Source organism: Tenrec ecaudatus, chromosome 4 (assembly GCF_050624435.1).
Source record: "Tenrec ecaudatus isolate mTenEca1 chromosome 4, mTenEca1.hap1, whole genome shotgun sequence".
Taxonomy (NCBI): Eukaryota; Metazoa; Chordata; class Mammalia; order Afrosoricida; family Tenrecidae; genus Tenrec; species Tenrec ecaudatus.
The window spans coordinates 156,884,543-156,906,589 of record NC_134533.1 but is presented as its reverse complement, the minus strand read 5'-3'; the positions used below and the strand labels follow the sequence as shown (position 1 = coordinate 156,906,589).

Genomic DNA, 22,047 nt, shown 5'->3' with positions numbered 1-22,047 from the left:
CTTCGTTCATTCCTGTCTACATGCCTGCCTATGGACGGCAGTGAAGAAACACTAAACACGACTAAGACCCCGGAAAATAAATATATTTGTAGAAAATTGAAAATGTTCCTTCATAAGTTGATGATAAATACCCAATGCTGACAGAAACTCATTGAGTTAATAATCTATTAATTCTGAGACTATGAAAGCAATCTAGCAATATAAAACACATCTTTAACTAATCACTCTTCTGGGGATTTGTCCTATGAAATTATCATTAACTGCATAATTTTGAGTTTTACGCACAAATAATTTCACTGTACTATTCCTGCCAATTTTTAATTTAAAAATCCTTCTTTAAAGGAGGAAAAAGACGAAAAATATAATCCCACCTCAGAACATAACCAGTGCTAACACCTCCAATCTCCCCATTTTTCACATTTAAAATACCACGAAAAAGGCAACACCTCAGTCATTAACAAACACACTCAGCACCCGAATCTTGGCTTCTAATACCAGTCTCCAGCAAAAGAAACCATTGCCACTGAGTAGATTCCAATTCATAGCAACCTATCGACAGAGAAGAGCTGCTGCTCAGGGTTCTCAAAGCTGTGAGCTTTACCACGGCAGACTGCTACATCCGCTCAAGGGGTGAGCTAACTAACTGACCTTTCAGTTGTGCTCGGACACGGAATCTCTGTACCACAAGTACTATTCGAATAAACCGTATCCCCAAAGTAGCTACGGCCATCAAGGTCATTCTGATTCAGAGAGCCCCGGGTTTCTGAGGCCGTCCATCTTTACGGAAGCCCCATCTTCCTCCTGAGGAACGGGTGTCAGTCACTGGATGAGCAGCCCAGTGCCAAGTGAAAGGAGCAGGGGTCCTTCCAGAAACGGCTGGTGCTAGGACTAGGGAAGAAGGAAAAGAGCCTGGAGTGCCAGGAGGAAAACAAGTGGCCCTAAAAGAAAAGCCATGGGAATGCGTCAAAGGGACGGTGAAACCCATGGAAAGAGCACCTGATGCCCACCCAGCCACTTTGAGCAACAGGATAACTTAATACTGGATTAAAACCCCGCGTATGAACAAATATCTCTAAGCCCACACTGAAAAACAATTCATAAACAAGAAAAGATAAATCTGCCATCCCGCAGCATCCACAGAAGTTCCGCCCCCTCCGTGTGGGTTGCACATAGGGGCTCTGTTCCAAAGAGAACAGTGTGACAGAAGAGAAACAGAGGGACTTCACAGTGGTGAAACCGCAGCCAGATATCCAAGCTCAGCGTCAACAGAATGAAGTCGATGCTAATGGCCTGTTCCCTTGATACTCCGTGGTGAAATGATCTTTGCCCCTGTGGGCTCTCTCCTTAAAAAGCATGAACCCAGTGCTATCTTGAGACTGAATACCTGGGTGGTGCTAAAGGTTCATGTACTCCACAGCTAACCAAAAGGTTGGAGGTTTGTGTCTACACAGAAGCACCTCGCAAGAAAGGCCTGCTGACCTACTTCCAAAAGTCAGCCAATGAGCAACCTATGAAGCATGGCTCAGCACTGGTACACACTGGGTTCCCATGAGCCAGAAGTGACTCAGCAGCAACTCGGAGAAAAACATCAGACACAAGAACATGAAGGAGAGCTTACGAAACACCTGCACAGTGCCCCTCCAGACTGTCAGGGCCACCAAAATCCCAGGAAGCCCGAGGAACTGTCCCAGCCCAGAGGAGCCGAAGGAGAAACGAGCCTAATAGAATGAGAGCCTGAGACAGAAACAAAGTCCACAAACACCAGGAAAATTCAAGTAGTTAATTAACAATGATCAATATTGGTTCATTGGCATATTAACAACTAAGGAAACTTGAGTGCCAGATGTATAGGAATTCTCTATATTATTTTTTACAACTTTTCACTACATCTAAAAGAAAACAACCACAAATATATTTCCACATCAAAAAGTCATCTCAGCTAAGAGTCCCAAATAGCTAAAAAAATCCTGCAAAAGGACAAAGTCAGAAAACTCAAATTTCCTGATTTCAAACACACTACAGAGTCACAGTAATCAAAATAGTAAACACGAGTGAAGGGGCAAACATATAAACTAATGAAAGAGTACTGAGTCCAGAAATAAGCTACATGTGCAGTCAACTCCCCTTGAAGAGGAAAGAGGAGCCTCATCAATGTATTGTGAAAGGACAACTTAATTTCCATAGCTGAATTCCTATCTCACTCTATCAATGAAAATTCAATCAAAATAAAACAATGACATAAGCGTACAAGCTAAAACCTTAAAACTCACAGAAAACTTATGGGGTAAAACTTCAGAGCATTGTATTTGGCAAAGAATTTAGATATGGCATTAAAATCACAAACACAAAAAACAATGATTAGATCATCAAAATAAAAACTTCTGTGCATAAAATAATTTATGAAGAAATAAAAAAGATAATCTATAACATGGAAGAAAATACCTAGAGACCGACACAAGAGGGCTTCAAGGCTTTTTTGAAAAAAATAGAATTAAAAGATAATGAAATTTGACCATGAACTCTTGGAAGCCTCTTCACATATTTGCAATGAAAATATGGTTGCCACCTGGTCAGTCCCCGTTTATAGTGGTCACACAGGACAGAGGACAAGCGCCTCACAGGGCAGCTCAGGTCGTCACTCTTTACAGAAGTGCCCCGCACAGCTTTCCCTTGTTAGCTAACAGTCGGCCTTCAGCTAGCAGTCCCGTGCTAACCCACTGCACCCCCGCAGCGCATGCACACACAGGGCTTAAGACCCAGCACATAGAGAACTCCACGGGCAAGTAGACAATTCCAGTGTGCAATCATTAAGACATGTGTAGGTAAATAGGGAGATAACTACTTGATGGAACACCCTGATGTCAATCAAACCAGTTAATATTTCTAAAAACATGGCAAGTCTCCCGTGGTGTCCAATGAAGACAGCAGGGAAGGATGATGGCTTTCAGTGTCACTCTTGAGACCTGCACAGAGAAGGGGCTGGGAGGACAGGCACCTGCCACCTGAGAGCTGCACCTAGGATGCTTCAACTGTTCTTTCCACTTTGTCCTACCTTCACATCGTTTCTTAGGGGAGGAGAAAGTGTCCAAACAAACGTTTCTCTTGGTAGCTGCTACAGGCATTAGAAGGCAGCCTACCTCCAGTTTGAAAGCCAGGCCAACAAACGGGTGAGAGTTGTCTCTTTCGGAGCTCATCAAGATCTTCGTTTTCTCTTTTGATTCACTTAAAAAAAAAAAAAGAATTACAAACTTAAGACATGCAGCATTTTAGATCGCTTTTACACCAATTTATTTCACCAAAAAGCAACTTCTGAGAAATGCATTTCATCTCAGAGTAAAATCTGAGAGAACATGCCAGATATTTGTGACCTCATGCAGGGAAAACTCAGTGAGAGATGAAGTTCTCCGGCGCTGCTACCAGAGCGACAGGTTCCCAGCAGATGGAAAGCCACGGGGATGACCTGGTAGCAAAAGAGCTATAAGTTTGCTTGTCTGTATGTGTGCATGCATGCATGTATATTTATTTATTACTTAGTTTTGTTTGTTTCAAGTTTGTATTTTAAAGCTTAAAAGAGACACTAATAAAAAAAATAAAAATTTTAAAAATTAAAAAAAATAAATAAGAGACACTACTAAAAACAGTTGTTTCCAAATGAGAAAATTTTCTAGTGCTACCAATGTGAATAGATAAAAGAAATCACACTTCTAAATTAAAAAATAGCAAGTTATAGCAACTACGTCTGTGAGATAAAAGGTGATTGATATTTATATTTGGAAAAGAAAAACCCAGACACAATAGAACTAGAAGAATCCTTCTTAAATCCCGTTATTCTACATAAGTACTAATTAGAGCACAGGTTCTGAAGCTTATCTGGCCTACTGCCCCCTTTTCCACAAAAAGGGGGGAAATTACTCAGCACCCCCCTGAAAATTAAAAACGTTTGTCACGACAGCTCATCATCGAGGATGAGGTAGAGGAATCTCCTTCCGCAGACCCTGGGATATTCCAAGGAGTCCTGATACACGCGCTGCTCACTGCACGGTCGGCATTTTGACACCACCAGCCCCCCTGAGAGAGACAGACAAGACTCCCGACTCCTGTAAAAGGCGCAGAAACTCACAGGACCAGTTCCGACCCTGTCCTGAGTCGGCACCGATCACATGGCAGTGGGTTTGAGTTTTGATTGTTCCAGCAGCCCAAGGGGGGTACAGTGCCCACCGCTGGAAATGCTGAACTAAAGCATCTGCAGACTTACTCCTCCTGATTGAGTGTGGCGTAGTTCTGGACTTCCGATGGGTCTGGAAGGTACTCTAAAACAGCGTCTAAGAGAGGCTGAACGCCCTTGTTCTTCAAGGCGCTTCCCAAAAAGACAGGCGTAAAAGTCCTATGGATTGTGGCTCTTCGGATTGCACGCTACAAAGTGAAACAACGCAAAACAAAAAATTAATGACAATCTTCAAAATGACATTTTGTGCTTCAATTAATTATAAACCACTTAATTAATAATAGAACTGATAGTCTTTGGAATGTTGGCTTCGTTATCAAAATCTAACATCAAAACAGACACACAATTTCCTTTCTCGGGAAAAGAAACAGCCTTTGGCACCATTGCGTTCTTGGAATGTAGCTAAAGTGCACACATGCATGGAGGGAACTCGAAAGCACACACAGTGGGCTTTTCCCGATTATGTCAAACAGGGCAAAAAGCAACATGCAAGGGGACTTTGTGGGAAAAAATTCCATTCTCTTCCCATTCCATTTCCCCCACAAACTTTTTGAAGCCCCTACATAAATACAGAGATCTCTAGAAAGATACAAAGAAACCACCATGAGCTGGAAAATTGCTCTAGGATGGAGCCAGAGCAGTGGGGATATGGGAGACACGATGGGGGGCTTTTTCAAATGTTTGCGAACGTATTATCTATCAAACCGCATTTGTTTTCATTTTAAAAAGAATGTACTTATCAGTATAAACAAGAAGCCCGTCCGTCGTATAAACTGCTCACAAACGAAGGCTCATCCTCCTCACAAGCCCTGAATGATCTCTGGGCCTTGCTCAGCACCCCAGCAAGCACTGCTGGGGCCAGGAGAGGAGGCCCTGCCGCTGGCGGCTCAGCAGAACCTCAGCTCTAGCAGAGCCGACATCCACGTAACCTCTTGAGGACACGTAGTACTCGCGACACCCGAGAAAGCCTCGAGAACACCATCTGAAAGCATCATTGTAAGGCAGGAAAACAGCTGAACACAAAATTGGGAGCGCTAAAGAGGAAAACATGGATGGGAAGAAAAAAAATCACTTCCGAAATAACCTTAAAAATCTGCTTCTGTGAGTCCCTGGTCAAATTTGACTTTCTATGCCTCCCCATGTGCAGGGAGGGGCTGGGAGAGCGCTTACAACACGCACTGTACACACACACACTATCCGGCCATAGGAGGCTGGTGAGTCAATACAGGGGGCCTCCAAACGCGTCACGGAAAACGCACACTGTGAAAAACTGTGTGCATTGAAAAGGTCTCTGCACCAAGACACGCTCGCACTAACATGTTACAGCAGGCATGCATAGGCGCTGGTCTCGGGCACTCGGAATGAGACGGAGGCTGGAAAAAAGCCCCATCGGCGCAGCATGAAGTGGAGAGCAAACACCACGTTTGCGGTGAAGCTCGGCTAGCACACTGCAGTCACTAACGCTTCGTGGAAGTTTAGAGATGAAGCCCCATCAAAATCGATGCTCACACATGAAAAGGGAGGAGAAACCCATGCTCGACACCTGAACACCTCCCAGGACTAGAACGGAGTCAACACAAACCCTCCAACCGCCCAAGGAAAGGAGTCACACACATTCGAGCTGGACGCAGAGGGAGGGAAGACACTGGCTACCAAACAGAGTGCACTGGGGAGAGGATACACCTGGCTTGATGGTTACAACCTGTCAGCTGACCCCTCCTCTGATGCATGCTGCGCCTGAGCTCATTTTCAACATTTCCTGGTTGCTTTTTCCATACTGAGGTTTCTCTCAGATGTAGTTTGTCACTGGGGGTAACCCTGTGGAATCATGTGGTTATATGTTTTTCTGGTTTTCGGTGCATGAAACCCAGGATCGAAGCACCCAGAGACAGCAAGTGGAATAGGGCTCCGGTGGGGGGGTGGGGAGGTGCTGTGGGGGAGGGGAGCTACAGATTGGGTTGGTTTTCTCACGGCACTCTCCCCACAAGCATGTGCTCCTGATACCGACACCCAGGAGCTCAAGCAGAGAATGTCTGAGCCACTGTGGCAGCAGCAAGTGCCCCACAGCGTCGGAGAGAGTGAACTCTGGGTGGCTGGCTCCTCATGGTAAGAAGGGACAAAATGCTGCTGCTGAAGCTCAAGCCCACAGTGGCAGACCCCGTCATCAAACTACAAGGGACACTTTAACCTTGGCTTTGCCTGACAGCACAGAAAGTGCCCACGCAGAGGGCAGGGCCTGGCAAGGGTTTCGGATGTTCAAGGCATTCTGCTTTGTGACGTCCTGGAGAGCCAAAGAACAGTGACATCTGCTGATCAAGAGGGTGTGGTGAGAAAGTCAGCCAAAGTTTTAGCAGAAAAACTCCCAGGAAAGCTTTAACTGAGCCCCCGTCTGCACCACGACAATGTTCCCGCTCCTGCCTCTCATCAAAGGGCAATGTTGCAAACGTTTCCAAGGGGGAGGAATCACGAGGCGTCTCCCGTACAGTCCTGACTTGGCTCATTCTAACTTCTTTTTGTTTCCTAATCTTAAGTTACAAACAAAAAACAACTAATAATGTAAAAAACTCTATCGACATGGGTTGGTTAAATTGCTAGAACTCTCAGTTCTTTAAGGACAGACTAAATGGCCAGAATCACTGATGGAGCTTATACTGAAAAGCACAGCTTACTTCTCCACAAACACATTAAAGTCCCCTCATAGAAAGGAGAAATGGAAATTATCCTTAAACTAGCCTAACAAAGGTTTTCTTTATTTTTTCCCACGTGTTCCCCTTGTTTGTCATTCAGTCACACTTTTTCACTGTCCCCATTAATAACGTACCCAGGCGCGGTGGAAAAGTTACGGCTCACCCTTGTACACTGGGCAGCGTCAGCACTGCAGGTCCGAGCCGGCTATCCTTAGAAAAGCCTGCTGGTAAGGCCGGCCCTTCCTGGACTGATCGGAATGGTTCGATATGCGCCCAGACTGACTGTGCAAACCATGTGATTTTTATACTGACCGCCTAAGTCCTTCTGGAAGTCGGGAATTCTGATACCTGCCCAGCCGAAGGGGTCTGCCTGGGCAGCCCCACTAAAACCCTCCGAAGGTGAGTGTCTAATGAGCCTCAGTCCCACACATGCTGCCACACACAAGTGCTACTGAAGCAGTTCAGAGTGCCCTGGGTGAGCCCGGCAGGAGGGGCTGTGGGAAGCTGGCAGCTGGATGCCTCCAGCCGTCACCTCGCACACCTTCTGCTCACGGACACTGCGTGAGTCTTTCAACTGCAAAAACGCAGCTAGGAGTGTGCCGAGTCCCGCAAGGCCCCGAGTGCAACACCAGACCCGAGGACAGTCTTGGGCACCTCCTGACACACCCCCACCACGGAGACCAAGACCTGTCCCTTCCTATATGGTGTTCCTTCTTCGGCCAGGAGCTGGGATAAGGCCTTTGTGAACGTGAAAGAATTCAAGGTATCAGTTACAATCCCAGTTCAATGTTCTCAATTTCAGTGTGCTTCCCCACCCACCCCACCTCCCTTCATCCTCCTGCAACCAAGTGCACCCGGTCCGCTGCACACTCCTGCGGGCAGCTCTTCCCCACGGGAAGTGCACGGCAGCCTGCCCTCTACTTCGGACCCCGCGTGCGCAGTAACAATGCGGACCACTCTTAGGCAGGGCCTTCTCTTTCTTGTGTAAAGGAGCTCAAAAATCAAGAAGGGGGTCAAGAAGCTTTCCAAATACTGCAGTCGTCTAAGTGCCAACATTCAGTCTGCAGACCTCAGCAGCCTAGTCTCAACCTGCCTCATTGCTGTCCCTCTCCTGTATTTATCTTCCCCTTTAGTACAGGTACCCTCGAGAGGTTAAGGAAGGACACTTTCCCTAGAGCAAACTCTGACTTCCTTCAATTTAAAAATATCATGCAGCTCACTGTTTAATACAAAAAAATAACAAGCCACGTCAAGTATTCTCCAAGAAGCGTTCCAGCAAAGTTATCCAAAGTTAAGCCCACCATGCCCTTTCCGGTTAACTGATTCATCTTCGCTCTCGGCGCAAGGCTGATTTTGAGCGCACTTGCCTTCAGGTCAGGCACCGCGGGCATTTTTTCCTCCAGGAACAGCTCCCCAAGGTACTCATCCGCATTGGCGACACACTCAATCAGCTCCTGCCGGTGGTCTGCGGCCGCTGCCCGGAATTCAGCCGGGATGTCCTCATATCGCACATTCTGACTAAGACAAGAAAGGTTGCATGTTGCTTCTGTAGGGTCAGTTAGACCTACAAAGCACCAATCAAAACAGTAGCCTGAAGGCTACAACATACTGTTCAAGCAAGAAAGAAAGAGCTCTGACATATTTGCCTCAAAATGTAAACAGTACTAATCGTATTTTTAAAATTCCTGACAGAGCAATGGGCAAAATAAAACCATTCCACTACAGTGAGGAATAAACATCTCTAGTGTTGCAGGACACATCACATTCTATTTTTCTATATGTAAGGTTATACAAAAAATACCGATAAACGATGGAATACAAAATTCTTCCCACTTAGTACACTGGCTTATTCTTAACATCATCTGGGTAGCATCTCTTACCTGCATTTTCAGATGAGGAAACGAATCCCAACAGGTAAGATAGCCTGCTCGCGGGTATAATACTACTACCTGAGATAGTAAGGATTCAAAGCCAGCAACTGAACCCAAAGCCTGAGTTCTTGGAAATCCTATTAGGTATAACCCGATTAATCAGATCACCAGTCTCCACTCAGTGTAGGATTAGAGATCTGCCGTGATTCAGTTCCTGCTAACAAAGAACCCTACCAGCCCAATTAATTAAAAAAATTTTTTTCCAATTAATATTTTTGCGTGTGGTACAGCCATACTTTAAGACGGAAACTTCTCTAAATGTAACACAACATAAGCATATTTGTAGTCTTTGACATGGCTGTGTTTTTAAGTTTCTCATTCTAAGGACTCTTGCTTTTTCATTCAGAAGTGTGAGTTCCAGTGAACACACACACACACACACACACACACACAATATTTAAGGGTAGTCCAAAGTCTATGTAATGATATTTTAGAATTAAATTAACTTTCTGTTCCTTCTTTATTCATTGCCGAATGGCCTTCCTCTTGCTTCTTACATCTTTCATTCAATTCAAGTAACTTTCAAGGTTCTACCATATAACAGACCTAGCAGTCAGCTCTGTCGGAGCATGGCTAAAGTCCCTTTGTGATTTGCAGCAAGTTTATCAGAAACAATTAAGACACATGTAGATAATTCTAATGCAAGACATGAGCTGTATTCTTTTATGTGCACTTTGGGAATATACAGTCAGTTTTCTCTGGTAGGGTCTGGAGAGGCTCTGTAGAGTTGTTCATAAACTTGCCTTTTAAGTATATAGAGATTAACCCCAAAGTAGTGTGCTTCAAGATAGATCCTGACATGTTCTTCTTGACAATGAATGTGACACCTTCTCTTGAATTTGCAGTCTAGACTGCAGGATCTCAGTAATCTCATTTGCTTATGTACGATGGTTTGTTACATGAAAGGTAAGATAGATAAGCCTTCGGAAACAGTAACAGAAGTCCCAATTAATTTTTAACACATAGTATACATGACAGTAGGAAGAGGTTACTGAGCAGATTGATTCTTCAGTCTTGAACTCAATTCTCCATTCCTCTAGGAGCTGACAATATAGACCATACTAACTATATTCAGCATCATCAGGTAGCTCTGTAGAAATGTGCATTTCTCGGGCCAAGCCTGGATGTCAGGCATCCTGGCAGCACAGTGGTTAAGCACTGGGCTTCTCGGTGAGAAAAAGACGTGGCAGTCGGCTTCAGCCAGTTTCACAGCCTGGGACATCTACGGGCTGCTCTGCTGTCCCAGAGGTCGTTCTCAACTTTACACAACGGTCTTTACAGGCCCAACTACACTGGCATAATTTTCAACTGCTTTCACACACTGACCTTTTCTCTTCATCACCCTATGGAATACGTAGGGCAGAAGTGGCCGTTAGGTTTTATGTCAGCTTGCACCCACGTCAAAGTATAGGGTGGAGTCAAACCTGTCAATCAGGTCGCAGCCTGATGAGGCCTCCTGGAAGGTCTGATCTTTTCTGTGAGGAAAACCAGGACAACTCTCCTCCTCTCTTGCCCTTCACCTTCATCCTTGCTGGGGTAACGGGCCCATGTGGGCCACTGCCCCTGGGAGCCACCTGCCAAGCTGTTGGCGCCCTGCCACATCCACCTAACATTGGATCCGCTGAAGTCTGCACCCACTGGCCTGGGGGTCGGAAGAGGGCTCCAACTAGCACCAGACCGATGGTCTGAGAGGGCCGGGCTGGGCTGCTTTCTTGACAAGGAGCGCTTCCTTCTACAAGTATGACTGTCACTGGTTTTGTTGCTCTGGACAGCCAACCTACACAGCAGATAAATATTTATGATCCAGGGTCCCTATTTTCTTCCCAATTTCATCACAGTACCTTGGACCCAGTAGCTGTTCCACAAAAGTGTGCAGAATGAATGAACAAATGGACAAGTAGAAAAAAGCTAACACAGTGTAGCCTCCAGTGAACTTTTCCTTATACCACACCGTGCTTCTCATAATGGGGGCTTTTGAGACATTTGTGGAAAAAAATGGAATTTCCCTACGACTTTCTGAAGCCTGCCTACATTACCCAAAAGTACAGTGAATACTAAGAAAGACGAGGAGCAAGATTAAGGCCCTTAACAATATCATCTTAAAGATATGTCTTCCAGACATGTTTTAGTAAGGTGCTTTTATTGTTTAAAATCCTCACATCTCTTCGCTTGGACAATTTTTAAAATACAAAATTCTAATAGTATATTTTTTAACGCTTACCCACAGTCTCCATCAAAATAGATGGCTCGCTCCTCGATAAGATCTATAACGCCTTTAAAATTGCTTTCCAAACCAATGGGTATCTGCATGAATGCCGCATTGTGATTGAGTTTGGACCTGAAGAAAGGAAAATCCACATTTAACTCTTTTTTTCCCTTCCCCAAACCCCTTTGAAAGGACAGAGGGTAGATATAGGAGGACTGGGAGGGCGTCATCGGCAGGTCAGAGGAGCAGGGACCGATGGGCGCCAAACTCCGGAGCCTAGCGAGCCGCCATCTCACTCAGACACCAACCAATCCAAACAAGCCCACTGCCCTCCCGCCAATTCTGATGCACCGCGACCAGACAGCAGGAGTAACACTGCCCCACGAGGTCCATCAGGCTGTCATCTGCAAAAGCCGGCAGCTTGTCTTTCCCCCCCTTAGCCACTGAGCCACCAGGGCTCCTTGAAGACGAAACTCCGAAGTATCTGCTTTCCAGTCAGGCCCCCAGAATACCCCAGAGGGAAATCAGAAGAGAGAGAAAAATCAAGTCAGCGCGTGGCTGACGGGACTCGAAGACCAGCTGGCGCCCCCAGCCCAGCTGAACAGAGCTCTCCGAAGAGGGCGTTTTTGCAGGAAAACACAGAGCCGGTGCTAATGGCAGATGCTCAACACCTGTGGAAAACTGAGAACAACACAGATAGTGTATTCAGAGTGTGGGAGGCAGATTCTAATGAGGGGGGGCCTTCACAGCTGGGGATGTGTCCGTCACATCCCCCTAGCTCTCCCCACACAGTCACCCACAATAATGCCAATTTTAAGGGGGCGGTTTCCAAGCCAGTTGCCCGAGGGTTGTCTGCCATCAAGAGCCATCAGACCCTATTGCACCCCACCCTAAGTGCAACCCACTCCCTTCTGATAAGGATCATAGGCTGATCCCCTGGAGAAGCGCTCAGGGACACTGAAGGTCAAGTCAGCTCAGAGCCGGCCAAGGTCAGGCCGCTGTCTTCGCTCTAGACCTCATCGACAGGGTTACTGGGTGTTGGGATCGGCTCAACAGCAACAAGCTGTTTTATTTTGCTTCGTGAGAGATTTGTCTAAATAAACTCCAGACCATTTTTCAGAATCTACTCAACACTTTCTTTAACCACAGCAAAACAGTGTAAAACCATATTTTTTTTCCTGAATTCATCTAAAACCTCCCTACCGTTTAAGTTCAGTTTTTCTCATTTTATAAAGTTGATGAGTTCAAATCAGTTGAACAAGGAACCCTGGGAGCACAGTGGCTGCAGGAAAGGCAGCTAAGCTGTGGGTCAGTGGTACCAGCCTATCAGCCACTCTGTGGGAAAGATTAGACTGTCTGCTACTGTGTGCTCCCAAACAAACTGAGTCTCAGAGACCCTAACGAGCAGTTCTACTCCGAGGATAGGGTGGTTACGAGTCAGACTCGCTGACCGTGGGTGATCAACTATTGGCCTCCCCATTCCATTTACTAGGGTAAGGCATTCACATGAAGAAATGCTATCAGGGACAAACCCAAGCAGAGCGCTCGATGGCAGTGAATGCATCAGCCCCCGGCTGTCAGATCGGCGCCCAGATCACCAGGAGCCACCTGCTCTTTCTGAGGAGTACCTCATTTGCTGCAGAGCCCTGGTGGGGCTGGAGCCCATCCGGTCCAGCTTGTTAATGAACGTGAGAAAAGGGACGTTGTAGCGCTTCATCTGACGGTTCACGGTCATGGTCTGGCACTGCACACCTCCCACGGCACAGAGAACCAGCACTGCTCCGTCCAACACTCTCAGAGCCCTTTCAACTTCGATCGTGAAGTCCACGTGACCTAAATGAGACAGAGAAGAGGGTGAGGGTCGTGAAGAGCAGGAGTCCAAGCCTTTATTCCAAGCACAATGGGAAATCTCTGCATCTCTGCGCATTACGCACGCTTTCTAATTCGAGTGTAGATTCCTGAGTCCACTAACACCATTCACTCACCACTAGGACCAGGGCCCAAAGCATCGCTGCCAGAACAGCATGGGCGTCTTGGGGATCAGCTGTGCTGTCAAATGTAGGAATTTTCCTACTTATCACTGTTGTCAAAGGAACCACAGACTGACAATGTGCTCAAGGAGACCCAAGTCAGTCTTCTGAGTAAGGATGTCTGACCGGAATACGTCAGACTGAAAAATGAGCTAGGTCGTCACAGGAAAAAAGAGCCCACTGTGCCCACTCACCGGGAGTATCGATGATGTTGATGTTGACATCTTTCCACAGGGTGAAGGTGGCCGCGGACTGAATGGTGATCCCTCTTTGTCGCTCTAGCTCCATGGAGTCCATGACAGCGCCGACGCCGTCCTTCCCTTTCACCTACACAAGCGCAGCTTCAGACTCCCGGCCCGCCTCCAAGGTGGAACCACTCTCCAGAAATGGAACCAGAACACAGACATCGGACTGATCGGCTCTTCAGCTGGGCGTACTGCACTGTAGGGTGTGCCCTCTTCCAGTGCCACTTTCAGGAGCTCCCTCAGCACTGCTGTGCCCGCCCACCCGCCGGACAACAGTGCTGGCTCTTTCCCAGTTGTGCCCCAAGGATCCTTACTCCCCAAGGGGAAGAAGCCTGCTTCCTAAGGACTTGATTTAAGATGACTGTCCTCTGAAGAGACATTGTAAACCAGAGAGTGAGTTTAAATACTCAGTAAGGAGATAATGACCAGTCAAACTGGACAATTTTTTTAAAGTAACTTTTTCTGACATGTATTTTTTACCTATTAAGTTCACAGACTTTAAACTTTTTTCCCATTTAAATTAATGAAGCATTTCCCACACTAGTAAAAAGTATCCATAGATGCTATTTTAAAGGCTTATGGAGAGTACTTAATAGCTTTAAGACTTCTTATTGTAGACTAGGTGCAGGTTTACCGAGGAGAGCATAGGTGTTTCTTTCGAGGCCACACTCACACACTGTTCCCATTCATCCACTGCACCCCTCATTGCACCCTCCCTCCCTCACTCACCTGCTTTCCCCCTGGGTTTCCGGCTTCTGCTCCACCCTCAATGCTAACCTCCGACCTTGGGCACAGCCTGCAGCTCTGCTTTTAATGGGCTGCTTATTCTAATCACAAGGGTGGGTTCAGTTCCTGACCTCCGGGTGAGTGAGAGACAGAGCCTCAGGGGTTCCTGTCTGCCTGTCTCTCTTTCCTTCCCTCTCCCTCTCCTTCCCTCCCTCCCAATGTTAAGCCTTCTTTTGGTGTTCCACATTTTTCTCCCACTTTCTCCAGCACCCCTGCCTATGACCCCTGTCAGAGTAGGTGGCAGTGGTAGCTGGGCACCACCTAACTCTTTCTGGCCTGAAGGTTGCAGAGACCGTGCTTGCGTGGTCCATCAGTCCCGTGCACTAATTGTGCCCATGTCTTTCAACCTTCACCACTCTTCTTTCTCCCAGACTAGAAGCAACTCAGTCGCACCTCAGATGGCTCATCACCAGCTCTTAAGACCCTAGTTACTACTCACCAAAGTAGGACATGGACCCTGTCTTTGCGACTGGTTTTCCACCAGACCTTGGCGTCTCCCAACAGTGTGGTTCTGATCCCCGAGGTTCGTGACTCCCTCCCTCAGGTTTGGCTGAGCCTAAGGGGTTTGCCTCCCGTGTGCTCCACCACATCCACAGGTATCTTTGCAGCAAAGATAAAAATGCAGATATCCAAATATCTGTCCAAGCTCCATATACTCATGAGAAACTCCCACTGCGATGGTCTCCACCCGGAGCGCACAGGAGGCGCGGGGTGAAGGGCCCCTGTTGCTCTTTCTTTCTAACTTTCCACATCAGTAAGGTTCATGAAACCATAGCTACAAAACCATTAAAACCGAGCTGTCCTCTGGGCTCAGCCCCGCGTGTACCTCATGCATCTTTGCAATCCTGCCGGTGTAGAACAGCACTCGCTCCGTGAGGGTGGTCTTCCCAGAATCAATGTGAGCCGAGATTCCAATATTTCGTATCTTTTCATTAGGCACCACTCCTGACGAGCACCATCGGCAGGCCCTCCAATTAGCCTGAAAAATGAGAGTGCACAAATTAACACACTTTTTATGAGTAAAGACGAAGGGCAATTCAGTTTGGTTGCCATCTTTCCTCCAAGAAACCTTGTGTGGATGAATAAGATCTCTCCACCTGGAAGGGCAGAAGGCCTTTGGCAAAAAACATGTCAACCCAGAACTCCCCTCAGCAAAGGAGACTACAAAGAGGACAAAATAGATCTCTCTCACACACACACAAACGCACACAGGGTTTTCCTGGTTATCTGTTTTACACTGGATCCTGGAAAGAAAATGATTGATTCAAACACCTGCTTCCCAAGAATCATGTACACTTTTGCCAAGAGTGCTCCTCCTTCCCCCAGGAAATGTGTGTTTCCTAATATAAAGATCTCTGCGGATTCTTTACTTAGGAATGTGGACACTGATGGTTAATGCAGATACTGACTGGTGATCCTAAATGTAAATGCTGAAAGGGATCTGGCGATTTTCAGATCCAAAATCAAAATCTCACAAGGAATGAGCACTTACCTGACGCGAACTTCTACGTCTCCCCAAACAGAGCAGCCTGTCTGAATTGGTGTGAACTTAAATCTCAATGAATTTTGGAATCAGGACATAATCTAAGCAATTCAAATCCAAAATGCACCGCGTCTACTTCTGGGATGAAGAACGGCGAAGGGCTTGTGTGTAAAATACCAAACTCATTTGTGTGCTCAGTTGCTCAAACCCGGGGAGAATGCCGGGGGGGGGGGGGGGGGGCAACGCAAACGACTTTTACAAGAGAGTTTCGGAAAAGTTCAACTCCTGCCTAACCGTGCTCCACTCTGCCTCTCCCTCGCAAAAAAAGAAAAAGGAAAAAATCCAGAAAAGAGCACTTGGCAAATGAGTCCAAAGTCCTGGGTTCGAGCCCCGGGCACACTGTCAGCCGTCTGACCTTCACTGGACTCACTTCCCCTTAGGACACACTGCTTAACCGCGAAGCGCGCTCCACCCGCCCTCGCAGGGCGGAGAGCTGCCCCCGACCCCGAGCGGCGGCGCGGGCCGGGGGGTCGCGGGCTGTCACTACGGTCGCAGGGGCCGAGCTGGGGAAACGCGCCCCAGAGGCCGGGGCAAGCGTGGACGCGGGGAAGAGCGCTGACGCCGGGGCCCCGCCGCCCGAGTACCTGCTTCCCCCGCCAGCGCCACGCGGCGGGGACCCAGGGCAGCGGCCCGCGCCCCGGCGCCGCGGCGGCGACGGCTCGCAGCAGCCTCATGGCGAGCGCGGCGCGGACGTGCAGATCCCGGGGCGCTGGGCCCGAGCAGCAGCCGGCTCCGCAGCGGGAAGGGAAGCGCTCCAAGTCACGCCGCAGCCACTTCCGGCGCGGGGCGGGGAGAGCGTCCGCGGGGCGGGGAGAGCGTCCGCGCGCGGCCCGGAGCGGCCCCTCCGCGGCCCGCGCGCCCTCTGCCGACGCGGAAGAGAAGGTGCAGGCGCCCTGCTCAAAAGCTGGCTCCCAGAAGTTCGGAAGGTTTCTTTCCAGCTTCATCTTGGTCTTCTTTTTATTTTTCGGTGCTACTGCTCTATAAAGATTCAGCCTTTCAACACGGTTGTTTCGCCTATGTGTAAATGTGAGAAAATGGTTTTTGTTTGTCTTTTCTTCAACGGTTTTCTCGGCAAGTGATTTACACATCATACAATTCAGTAGTGCAAGCATGCAATCGTATCAAGGAGAATTATACAGTCACCCCCCACATCAATTTTAGAGCATCTCCCCTCTCCCAGAGTTAAATCGCCTTTAAGATGATTTATGTAATCACGGTCCTTCCTGTCTTAATTTGTCACTGCGGAATCCCCTTTCCCTCCCTATCTCCCCCCACCCGCCCCTCTTCCCTAAATCCCCTTGTATCCATCATGCATCTACTATTGGGCTTCACAGCTGAGAGCCTCTACTGGGAACATTGAAAAACAAAATCACAGTAAGTGTTCAGACAAAAATACTAATAATGTATAAGAAGGAAAAGCCCAGCAATATTCAAAAAGCCAGGGAAATAATTTCTGTCATGGAACCAGTAAGACATGCTTGCGCCCAGAACAAATTCAGGTCGCATGTTTGGGGTGTCATGTTTGATGCATCATAAACAAGATTACAATGGTCTCTGCCTGAAAGTAAGGCTGTTTGAGACCCTTCCCTGTGGCTGGAGGTCATCTGACTCAGGCTGATCGGATCCTCTACGATGGGCTTTGGGCTCTCACCAGCCCCCACAGCTCTCCGCACACTGGGTGTTCATAATTTTTTCTCTGATACTTTTCTCTTCACCGTATTTAAATTTTGTAGTTGTCATCTTTGGATCACACAAGCTGGTGTGCTTCTTCTAGGTGGACTTAGTTGACTCCTCACTCAGATGACTGCTTGTTTGAATACAAGTCTTTTAGACCCCAGATGCTATTTGATTGATAGCTGGGTCATCTGCTTTCTTCACCACACTTTGCTGTAGCACCCTTATATTCAGTGATCATTTCATGAAGGTGAATATCAAGCAGGGCCCTGATGTAAGACCTGATTGTTCTTAAGTTGGGGCAGTTATGTTTGACAGGACTGAACTAAAGAGTGATATATATGCTAGTATGTATTTGGCTCCCAAGTTACAGCACATTAATTAAAAAATAAAGGCATAGATCCATGAATGGGTTTGGGGCTCTATGATAGTTTTATTGTGCCAACCTGGCCAATAAGAACATGTGGGGTTAATAAAGTCGCAGTTTGGTTGGAGGGCAAAGAGGTAAATGACTTGGTAAGCCCTTTCTCTCTCTTGTTCTCTGGTGATCACACCAGCATGTGGCTGCTAGTTCTCTGCCTCAATTTGTGAGCTACACTACTGTGGGACACGCAACCCTTGGATGTGTTACTAGAACTTGAGGTTCCTTTAAGAACTGCTTCGCCACACTGCTGGTGTATACACTGCTTGAGCTTGGGACTGTTGGATCCTGTTGTCTGGCTGACTGCTGGTAACCCGATCTGCTGTTTGCTCCCTATCACCAGACTGCCTGCCTTGCTTAAGGAAGACTCAGCTCTCTGCTTCCTTGACCTTGGATCCAGCAGCCCTCTTGAGTTGAAGGACTTCCAGTATATTAACTGTTCCATGGAAGTGACTTGAACTGAGCCCTCTATACTGCTGTGTGGGATAATTAGCTGTTATATTCCTTTGTGCTGTGTATATCTATATATATAAATCATAAGTGTCCTAGTTTTGTTTCTCTAGAGAACCCTGTCTAGCACAGGCTCATATTAAATCCTAGCCCCAAATTAACAACAATCAGTTCTTATGCCAGGAAAAAAACTGATTCTAACAAAATACCAAATTTCATTTTTTATACTATTACAAATAAGAAGGGGGAAAAAACGTATCTGTAGGATAGAGCATGAATGAGAATATACAGAAAATCAGGAGTTAAAGAGGTGTCGATTGTGTTTTCTCTCCTTTCAAAAGCCCACTTGAGAGGTGGGCAAAGGACTTGAACAGAAGTTTCACAGGGGCAGAAATCCGAATAGCCAACAAACATATGAGAAAATGTTCCTGATCTTTAGCCATAAGAGAAATGCAAATTAAAACAACAATGAGGTATCACCTGACACCCTCAAAGGTAGCCCAATTCAAAAAATCAGAAAGCAACAAGTGTTGGAGGGGTTGTGGGGAGACAGGAACTCTCATCTACTGCTGGTGGGCCTGTAAGTATGTATAGTCACTATGGAAATCGATCTGGCGATACCTAAAACAGATGGAAATAAAGTTACCATATGACCCAGCAACCCCCCTACTGGGCATATACCCAGAAGAGGCAAGAAACAAACCAAGGCCAGACATCTGTGCTCCAATGTTCATTGCGGCACAGTTCACAATTGCAAGGAGCTGGAAGCAACCCAAATTTCCATCAACTGACAATTGGATTAAAAAACTGTGGTATATACATACAATGGAGTACTACGCATCACTAAAAAGCAGTGATGAACGTATGAGGCACATAGCAGCATGGGAAGAACTGGAGGAAATCATGCTAAGCGAAGTAAGTCAGGCACAAAAGGACAAGTACAACATGAGCCCACTGAGGTAAGAATTAAAAATAATAATAAAATTTTTTAAAAAGCAAAAGTGGCATAGGGAAAAAAGCTACTGTATACAAACATTTTAGGGGTGAAGACGGTGTAGTATGGAAGAGACCAGATAAAAACCGGGGATGCACATGGTAGACAACTGGGGAGGGGAGGGGAAAGGAAAATAAAAGGATGAATATGAGGAAGAAAAGGGGAGTGGGGGCATGGGGCACTAACCCACCCAAGGGGAGGATATTGTTTATATCTCCACAGGGAAAGAGGGATCAGACTTCAACCCAGTACCGCAAGGTGTGAATGCAACATTCCGGTGTGGAGTAGGGAACCAGTGGAGAGGTCTGGGAGGCTGGCCCTAGCACCAAAAATTAAGTGGATTCCTGTCCCTCCCCCAAGAAGAATTTGTTTCAAAGGACAACATTGATTCTGCAGCTCCGGGAGAGGGACATATCTGATCAGAGCACACGGGAGCAGATGAAGGGGGAGGCGGAGACAGTGGAGCACAGCCTGGCCCACCAGGCCGTGAGGATGATGTTCCTGAGTAGAGCAGCCAGTCCACAGAGAGAACAACATGGCTGGCCCTACTATGAGACATGATGCCCCTCAGTGACCAATGGCGCTACAGGGGACAGCACCGGAGACACAGTGTGGGAATTGCACCTGACCTGATCCCACCACACCGAGGCAAAGCACTGGGGGAGTGCAGTGGAACAGCAAGGGAATGGAGTGGCAAGGTCCCCAGGGAATGTGGAAGGTGGACTTGGGGCCAGGGCATGGTGCCCCAATAGACTGGACTAGAAAACACTCCTAAAGGCCAACAAACGATCCTTGAACTAACTACAAGCTTTTCTTTCTTGATGTGTTTTGTTTTGTTCTTTGTCAGTGGTTTGTTGTCTGGTTGTATACTGTTGCTTTGTTTTCCTCTGTCTTGTTTTCGTGCATGTTAGTGTCTCCACAGGTCTGTCTAAATAAGACAGGCTGGAGGGGGGGGGGTTGGGATAGGAGGAGGTGGGGGTGGGGGAGGAAGTGGTGTTAACAAACCCAGGGACAAGGGAACAACATGGGACCCAAATTGGTGGTGATGGGGGATCATTCCTGGTAGGGAATAATCAAGGGTAAGGTGACGTAAAGAAGAGGTATAGCTGTAATCCAGGTGGGGACGGAGCATGATAGTGGGGCAGGAGGAAAGTCAAGGGAAATAGAGAAAAGGGCTAGGAGACAAAGGGCATTTATAGAGGTCTAAACAAAGACATGTACATGCAAATATATATATATATATATATATATATATATATATATATATATATATGGATGGGGAAAGAGATTTATGTGTCTATAGTTTTAGGTTTAGTATTAAGGTGGCAGAAGGACCTTGGACCTCTACTCAAGCACTCCCCCAACACATGAATACTTTCTTCTATTAAATAGGCATTCTATGATGCTCACCCTCCTGACACAACTGCTGAAGCCAAAACGGGTGAACAAGTAAATGTGGTGAAGAAAGCTGATGGTGCCCGACTATCAAAAGAGATAGTATCTGGGGTCTTAAAGGCTTGAAGATAAACAAGAAGCCATCTAGCTCAGAAGCAACAAAGCCCACATGGAAGAACACACCAGCCTATATGGTCACGTGGTCCTGAAGGGATTAGTTATCAGGCATCAAAGAACAAAAAAATCATATCATTGGCTGCACACCTCCATGATATGATCACTGAGGACAAACGGTGCATAAGCAAATGTGGCAAAGAAAGCTGATGGTGCCCGGCTATCAAAAGAGATAGTGTCTGGGGTCTTAAAGGCTTGAAGGTGAACAAGCGGCCATCTAGCTCAGAAGCAACAAAGCCCACATGGAAGAAGCACACCAGTCTGTGTGATCACGAGGTGCCAAAGGGATCAGGGATAAGGCATCATAAAAAAAAAAATCTTACCATAGTGAATGAAGGGGGAAGTGCAGAGTGGAGACCCAAAGCCCATTAGTTGGCCACTAGAGATCCCCTCACAGAGGGGTCTAGGGGAGGAGATGGGTCAGTCAGGGTGCGATGTAGCACCGATGAAGAATACAGCATTCCCCCAGATCTGGATGCTTCCTCCCCCCAACTATCATGATCCTAATTCTACCTTGCAAGTCTGGATAGAGCAGAGGATGTACACTGGTGCAGATAGGAGCTGGAGGCACAGGGAATCCAGGGCGGATGATACCTTCAGAACCAGGGGGTGAGGGGCGATACTGGGAGAGTAGAGGGTGAGTGGGTTGGAAAGGGGGAACCGATTACAAGGATCTACATGTGACCTGGGAGACGGACAGCAGAGAAGTGGGGGGAAGGGAGACTCCGGATAGGGCAAGATATGACAAAATAACAATCTATAAATTATCAAGGGCTCATGAGGGAGAGGGGAGGGGGAGCGGGGAGGGAGAGGGCAAAAAGAGGACCTGATGCAAAGGGCTTAAGTGGAGAGCAAATGCTTTGAAAATGATTAGGGCAAAGAATGTACTGATGTGCTTTACACAATTGATGTATGTTTATTTATGGATTGTGATAAGAGTTGTATGAGCCCCTAATAAAATGTTTTTAAAAACCCTGTTTTGTTCCACGTGAGTCCCCTGCAGTGGCCTGTCCACAGTCAGACTGCGTCTTCAGTGAGGATTCCACTTGGGTGTTGGAGACCCATCAGAACAGCCCCACAACCGAGCTGCCGATTTCCTTCTCCAACCTCTTCGCCTGCACTTTCACCTTCGTATGAACGACCTCCATCTTTCACAGTGTCACTTGGACACCTCTCTCTGACACTCCTCTGTGAGGAGAGCTCACATGCACTTTCTTCAACAACCATCCAGAACCTACCATATCTCCCACCCCGCACGGCCATCATGAATTACTGAATCCTGAATC

The 22,047-nt window shown here is 47.1% G+C and overlaps 1 protein-coding gene across 1 annotated transcript in view; it reads right to left on the bottom strand.

Annotated features, from left to right (window-relative positions):
* The window catches only part of GFM1 (G elongation factor mitochondrial 1), a 51,187-nt gene extending 34,791 nt beyond the window's left edge, over positions 1-16,396 (bottom strand). The window contains exons 1-8 of the mRNA XM_075546968.1: positions 16,238-16,396; positions 14,937-15,089; positions 13,274-13,406; positions 12,678-12,882; positions 11,065-11,181; positions 8,280-8,430; positions 4,256-4,413; positions 3,138-3,222 (exon numbers count right to left, since the gene is read on the bottom strand). Of these exons, the coding sequence (XP_075403083.1) occupies positions 3,138-3,222; positions 4,256-4,413; positions 8,280-8,430; positions 11,065-11,181; positions 12,678-12,882; positions 13,274-13,406; positions 14,937-15,089; positions 16,238-16,327 (1,092 nt within the window). The 5' untranslated portion in view covers positions 16,328-16,396. The remainder of the gene's footprint in view (positions 1-3,137; positions 3,223-4,255; positions 4,414-8,279; positions 8,431-11,064; positions 11,182-12,677; positions 12,883-13,273; positions 13,407-14,936; positions 15,090-16,237) is intronic.
* Between the last annotated feature and the right edge of the window lie 5,651 nt (positions 16,397-22,047).